General features: G+C 38.6%; 1 protein-coding gene across 1 annotated transcript in view; it reads left to right on the forward strand.

Moving 5' to 3' along the window:
* Nucleotides 1-6,688, forward strand: part of RMND5A (required for meiotic nuclear division 5 homolog A) — a 105,012-nt gene extending 98,324 nt beyond the window's left edge. The window contains exons 7-9 of the mRNA XM_007954092.2: nucleotides 2,695-2,797; nucleotides 5,159-5,313; nucleotides 6,625-6,688. Coding sequence (XP_007952283.1) covers nucleotides 2,695-2,797; nucleotides 5,159-5,313; nucleotides 6,625-6,688 — 322 coding nt within the window. The remainder of the gene's footprint in view (nucleotides 1-2,694; nucleotides 2,798-5,158; nucleotides 5,314-6,624) is intronic.
* Nucleotides 6,689-7,038: the final 350 nt, after the last annotated feature.

Here is a 7,038-nt window from a genome sequence, read left to right on the forward strand (position 1 = left end):
TGAAGAGATGCTTCTAGCTTCAGTGGGCTGGGAGCAAGAGGCAGAGCTGAAGCCCAAGGTTGAGGGGCTTTCACCCAGCCCCTAGAGCCTGGCACTTTGAACTCAGACTTCTAGCCTCCTGAACTGTAAGAGAGAGAATAAACTGTTTGTTCAAGCCATCCCATTTGTGGTAGATATTCTTGTCAGAGCAGCACTAGGTAACCAGAACACTTGACAAAATATTAAAAATTACATTTTGATTAGTATTGCTCTAGTCAACATATGCTTTAGAATATATTTTGTAAGAATTATAAACTTAAGTATGATGAATTATGGTCTGTTAAGAAGCAAAAATAAGAAAGAGTGTCTGTCATTGTATTATTGAGTCAAGAATACTGTAAAATGGTGGGAGTGGTTAGTAATAGTGTCTTAGAACCTAAACTTCATGGGGCATAATGACCAGGATCAACCCAAAGCTGATTGCTGTGAGGCAGAGGTCAGGCATACCTCTACCCTCCAACCTTTTTACCAGTTTTTACACTAGCCATCCCTTCAGTAGTACACTCTACTTCTCTGCTGGGTTCAGAAAACCATTGCAATAGCCAAACAGAACTCACAGATTATACTTATAGTTAAGTGGTTTATCACGGAAGAGTAACAGGCTACCACTTGGGAAAAAGATCAGGAGGATTCAACTCGGCATCAGGATTAGAAAGCATGTAGGCAAAGTCCTTCTTACACGCTACGGGACAGCTTTCTTAGCTCCTCTTCGCTGTGCACACCTCCTGTCGGCCCCCTGAGGACAGGCTCCTCTTGGCTTTGCTATCTGTCAACACTGACAGGCCACTGGGCTCCCTCCAGGCCTCTCATTATCTTCAGCATTAGAGCCCTTGACTGTGTTTCAGCTTTTTTTCAGGATATTCCTCATCTCTCTTTTCTCTGCTTTATCTTTCTTCCTATTGCCTCACTTCTTTTCACTCTGCTTCTCTCTTCTTTTTTCTTTCTTCCTTCCTGCTTCTTTCTGTTTCTTAAACCTCTGTGGGGTGACTTCGTGTACAGGTATGCACCACATATCATCCATTTGTGCAACCTCTAATGGCATAATGGCATATATGTCCGTGAGACCAAGAGGAGGGACTTGCTTGGAAGGGCCCCAGGAGTCTCGGCCAGTGTTGAGTTTATGGCACCCTGGCAGCCTCTGCTGGGCCCTGCAATTTTGAAGCTATGGTGTGGCTTACAGACCCTGAGCCACAGTGGGAGCCACTGTGGCAACCAAGCTGTGTATGTCACTTAGTGGCTCCTACAGCTGGCGCACACCCTGCCTGGCCACCTTTCAGATCAGTGCATTCGGGGAGACGCTGGGTTGCACCTTGGCTGTGTACATCAGAGCTCCAGATTCTGACCAGTCTCCTGGGGGCTGCTCCAAGAGTGTTGCATGCCCACAGTCAGCCAATTGGCAGGTGCAAGTTTGCAAACTCTGAGGCTCCAGGTGCTAATGGAGAGCCAGATCAACTTGCAAAGTTGTTTAAATATATGTATTGAATATATACAGACGTGTGTACTATATATTATATATATATATAGTATAACAACATCCAAATCATGTTACGCCCTATTTCACAGAACATTTTGTGGATGTTTTTGATGCATACCTGTATGTACAAACTCCTTGTCAATTTTTAAGGCATGGCCCTACCACCAAGACCACAGACTCATCAGTTCCCTCCTCACAGGCCACAGATACTTCATTTGCATAGTCTGTTGACCAATCTAGGACAGGCTGTAGCCCAGGACCAGACAAAAAGTATCAAACCGCAGCTTACTCAGGAAATGCCAGTCAACCTGGAGGAAAGTAACAAACCCTCTAGGGTAGAAAACTAGGGCAAAGGTGGCTCGTCAGAGCTTGTTTTTATTGTTGTTATTTGCCATTGCGACCCCTCCGTGGGTTTCCGAGGTGGTATCACTATGGAAGTAGATCGCCCAACCCTCAGAGCTTAGGGGAAAAAAAAAAGTCTCTCAAGCTGTTTTTCTTAAGAACCAAGACAAAAGACTACATAAAGGAACTCTTCACTACAAATTCTATGTAAGAACATCTCTTTCCCTTTCATACTTGATACTATAACCACCGTATTTGGAAAGACATTAGTTATTACATTCTTGCTTCTTGTATTTGCAATCATGTTTTATTCTTCTTTCCTTTAATGGTGGAGCCTTCCTTTCTATGCCAGATGCCAGAGTTTCATCCTTTTCTTACGTATAGAACTGTTTATTTTCCTAATTATTGAGGAATTAAGTTTCAGGTAAGCACTGTACTAGAAAAATGACAGTTTTAGTTAGTAGTAAAAATAAAAATAATGTTTGATTTTTGTATGTAAAAACTATACAAAATATGTAATTACTACATAACTTAGTATTTGTATTAAGAAATTACAATATAATTTCTTCCATATTGGTGAGGTTTATTTAGTAAAGTTAGTTTTTTTTTTCAAGAATTGTTTTTTATTAACATACCAATGGGCCTGGACAAAGGAGATTGAAAACAAGTTAATTTTCTTCTAATGGAAATAACTAGGTTTGTTTTTGGTGAAGCAGAGGGATTTGTACTCTGCTTAATGGTCAGGACCCTCAGCATGCTGAGTATAGAGGAATTGACATTTCCTTGGATGAAACGATCTGACACCTGCTTTGGCACTGACATTTCTTCTGTTCTCCCAGTTTCTCAGCAGGTTGTGTGGCGCTGCCAGCTTTAATTAATATCAAAGCTGTGATTGAACAGAGGCAGTGCACTGGAGTTTGGAACCAGAAAGATGAATTACCTGTGAGTTTAATTTTCTGTGAGCTATTTATCTTTCCTGCTGTTAGAAGCATATAAATGTTAAGGGTCTACAATACTCGGTTTGCCTTTTAACAGGAAACATTGTTGTAGCCTTGTGACAAGGGTTCTTGTATATATATACATACACACACCTACTACTAGTTGCTGTTGAATAGGTTCCAACTTACAGTGAGCCCGTGTGTCATAGTAGAACTGTGCTCCATAAGGTTCCAAGTGCCTGATTTTTGCTTTCTTCCATGGCATCTCTAGGTCAATCCTCCAACACTTGTTTAGCAGCCAAGCATGTTGACTATTTGTATTACCCAGGGACTGGCATATAGACAAGGTTAAACAATAGAAATGGGGAACTAATACATTTTGGAGGCCCTGGTGGAGTTTTCTCCAAATGACTATCAGTTTGATTTAAAATATCTATGACAACTAATGAAGAAAAACATCAGAAGTTGCAAAGGCTGTATATTCTGTAGCTTGCAGTGTGTTCTGCAGTGTTCACAGACCACTCATAGTATGGTTAAAAAAAAAACATAAAAGTAGTGAGTCAGTGTAATTGGATTTAGTTTAGTTTTGTGTCATTTGTGAAATCTTGAGTTTGCACTGGTTATATTTTTCTAATGCCATTGGGGAGCTCTGGTAGTGTAGTGCCTAAGGCACTTGACTGCTAACCAGAAGGCTGGTGGTTCAAACCCACCAACCACTCCTCGTAAGGAAGATGGGACAATCTACTTCTATAGTGATACTGCCTCGGAAACCCAAGGAGGGGTTGATATGAGTCGGGTCCGACTTGACAACACATAACAACAACAGCAACAACAACAACAATGCCATTGAGGGGGGAGCCAAAAATGTTCAAATTAAGATTGTTCCTTCAATATCATAAATCATCAGGTGACCATTTGTGCTATATGTCCACTGCTGTAATGCAAAGGACCATGGTTTTAAGTATCAGCTCAATTCACTTGCCAATTCTGTAACTTCTCTCAGCAACACTTTATTTGTCTCTAACATGGGGGCCATACTTCTTTTTATGTGGCTGTTTAAGGCTAGAAATAGCATAGCTAAGCTTAGAATAATGGTGAACACATAGTAGATATTCTCAGTACATTGTGGTTGCCATAGTACAGTTATGGAAAGGAGTGGCAAAGGTATGTTAAAATTTTGTATTTCCACTAGGTCTCTGACAGCAGATAATAAAACCCCTGCCTGGAATTAGCTTGTTTTTGTCAGGGTTGTGTCATAGACCCTGAAGGACTAAAGCATGCATTTGGCTTTTTGTTTCTTCACTGCCACACCTATGCACAGGTTTATCTGCAATTACTTTGTTCTTCCAGCTGCTACCCTGTCAGTTAGCTACCCCAGCTTTTCCTCAGAAATCTTTCTTGATTAAAAGTGCAGGTGTATTCTCAGTCCTGCATGTGGTCAGGACACAGGCAGCACCCCAGCTCAACTGCTGCAAATTTGAGCAAGTGAGCAGAACTTGTGCCCTAACTTCCCTGATTGAGGCAGGTGCCTACAAGAATCTGGCAACTTCTCAGTCATCTTGTGAGCATCTTTGACACCTGCACACCAGAACAGACCAGACTGAAGTCTGAATTGGCCTAAAGCTTGTGTATCAGTGATTGTAACTGATGATCTTTTCTCCAGATTATTGTTACACTTTGTAATTTCTTGAGTTAGATAACGGACTTTTAGGTTGATAGTCATTTTAGATGTAGAAGAAAAAAAAAAGTTACATCTGACATTTGTGGAACCTCAGTCATGTGCCAGGCGCTGTGCTAGGATTTGTAGATTTTGTTTCTTTGTGTTGTTTGTTTGTTTTTGCTAATAATAATAATTTATAGACATGTCATGTGGGTGGCTCTGCTGTAGAGGTTGTGAAAGGTCCTGCTGAAAATTTAGCTTTAACGCCTTTGCTGCAAGTGATTTCTGTGGAGTATCATATGGGAGACTGGTCTGAAGCTCACAGAGAAGTAAAGCCTATTTAGTCTGGCTTTGAAAAGAGTTAGTACACTTAATTTTATCATCTGGCTAAGTATTCTACAATACATCATATCCAGACTAAAGAAAATTTGATTACTGTAGCAATGCCTAGCCTTTTTGAATGTTACTCTTAGACATCAGAATTTAGTTTGAAAAGCAATGCTATGAATAATTTTAAATCATGAAATAGTAATACTTTGACTCTCTGACTTAAGCATCTATGAGTTACTTAGAAGAGTGCTATATAAAGTTACATTTAGGTGAGTAAATTTCTGTTCTTTGCTGCAGAGTATATGGTGTCATGTGGATGACTTAAAAAAACTAGCCCTTTTTCCTTTTTTTTTTTTTTTTTTTAATATAAAACAGATTGAAGTGGACCTTGGTAAAAAGTGCTGGTATCACTCTATATTTGCCTGTCCCATTCTTCGTCAACAAACAACAGATAACAACCCACCCATGAAATTGGTCTGTGGTCATATTATATCAAGAGATGCCCTGAATAAAATGTTTAATGGTAGCAAGTAAGTGCCTGACTTTAAAAGTTAACAGTTCTGTAAACTTTTAGAACTTTGTGGTGTAGGATAAAAAGGAAGGAAGATAAATAAATATAGCTAGATTTAGAAGTAAATAAATGTCTTAATTATTCATTTGGCATAGTGAGTAGGATGTGATCTTTTGTCAGTCTTTATAATTTATTCCTGGATTTGTTGATTAGATTTATAAACATAATCTTTTCACCATCCTGTGGTGGAAGCCTTTCATGGTCATTAACTTTTATATATAGTGATTTAACTGAGTAGGTGATGGATTGTCCTTCATTTTTGACACAAGTGGTGGGAGCATGCTATATGCTGTTCTCCACATTTCTTTTCTCATTTAATGGTATATCTTGAAGTTCTTTTTATGTGCTGCACAAAGAATCCTCATTCTTTTTTAAAAAGCTACCATATGGTATCCTACCATATGGAAATAAAATTTATTTAACTACTTCCCTATTGATGAACTTTTATATTGTTGCCAATATTTTGCTTCTATAGAGAGTACTGAAAGTGACTTTTATCTTTTTTGTCTGTGATGTATAAATTCATAAAATTGGAATTGCTAATCCAAAGAGTATGTATAATTATAATTTTTATAAATAATAAGCTCAACTTTAAGTTTCAGAAGCCTATTCCAAGCTTAGGCAGCTAGTGAATTTTTTGTTGGAGTTTATTTTAGACCTTCTTATGATAAAATCCTTCTTTTATGGGAAGGCCCTGGTTTGTTAAATAGTCTGTCTGTGCCCTTGCCATTTGCAACAGCCTTAGTAGTGTAGAGATGTGGTAACTACTAGAAGCCAAGCCATTGATCTTGGTTCGTACTGTGCTGGCTTCGTGTGCTGCTCCAAGGCCATTGCAGGCAATTCTTGGTATGGGCTTGGCAGCTGCCATCAGGTTTGGTACCCTTGAGTGAATCGTGTGACCAATACATTTGAAATTGATTCAGAGACAGATACAGCCTAAACTTGTGAAGAAGAGAAGTTGGATTTACTTCTGAGACCCAAAAGCAATTTAGAGAAAAATTATCTTGTTTTGTTTACAAAACACCTTGCAGTGATTTCCACTAAAGAAGAGTTTTGCAGTTCAAAATCTGCATCGGTAGTGTTTGTTTGTGACCTTCAAAGCCTGGCAGTTATATTAAAGGAAAGCACAGTTAACTTTCAAAGTAAAATATACAGACACACAGATGGGATGTATGTAATTGTTAAAGATATTCTATAACTAAATGAGAATTGAATACCCAATAACAATCCTGTTCCTTGATTCAGTGTTTGTTTGTTTTCTTTTCTTTAGATTAAAATGTCCATATTGTCCAATGGAACAAAGTCCAGGAGATGCCAAACAGATATTTTTCTGAAGAAATAACTTTAGTTTGCAATTTGTAAGTGAAACTGAATTTTGGGTACATTTCAGAAGAGAATGTTCCATTTAATGCAGCTAACCAAGGACTCCCGTGTTTATATAAGCTAATGCTCCGGAAACTTTGCCAACATTTTAGTGTACACACACTGAGGGGAGTGCTCCAGATGAATATTATCATAGGGCTTTATTATATTCTTGGTCTTCATTTCTGATCAAGTAAATACACCAGCAGTTGTCATTCAATGCAGGTTTTTGTACTTAATTATATGGTAATTTTTTTACTTTTTAAGAGCAGAAATAGAAATTGACCTCCCCACCATGTGTTTAATATTTCTCCTGCTTTTA

The sequence above is a fragment of the Orycteropus afer genome, unplaced genomic scaffold, assembly GCF_000298275.1.
Source record: "Orycteropus afer afer isolate SDZICR_OR568_19922 unplaced genomic scaffold, OryAfe1.0 scaffold00431, whole genome shotgun sequence".
In the NCBI taxonomy this organism is placed as follows: Eukaryota; Metazoa; Chordata; class Mammalia; order Tubulidentata; family Orycteropodidae; genus Orycteropus; species Orycteropus afer.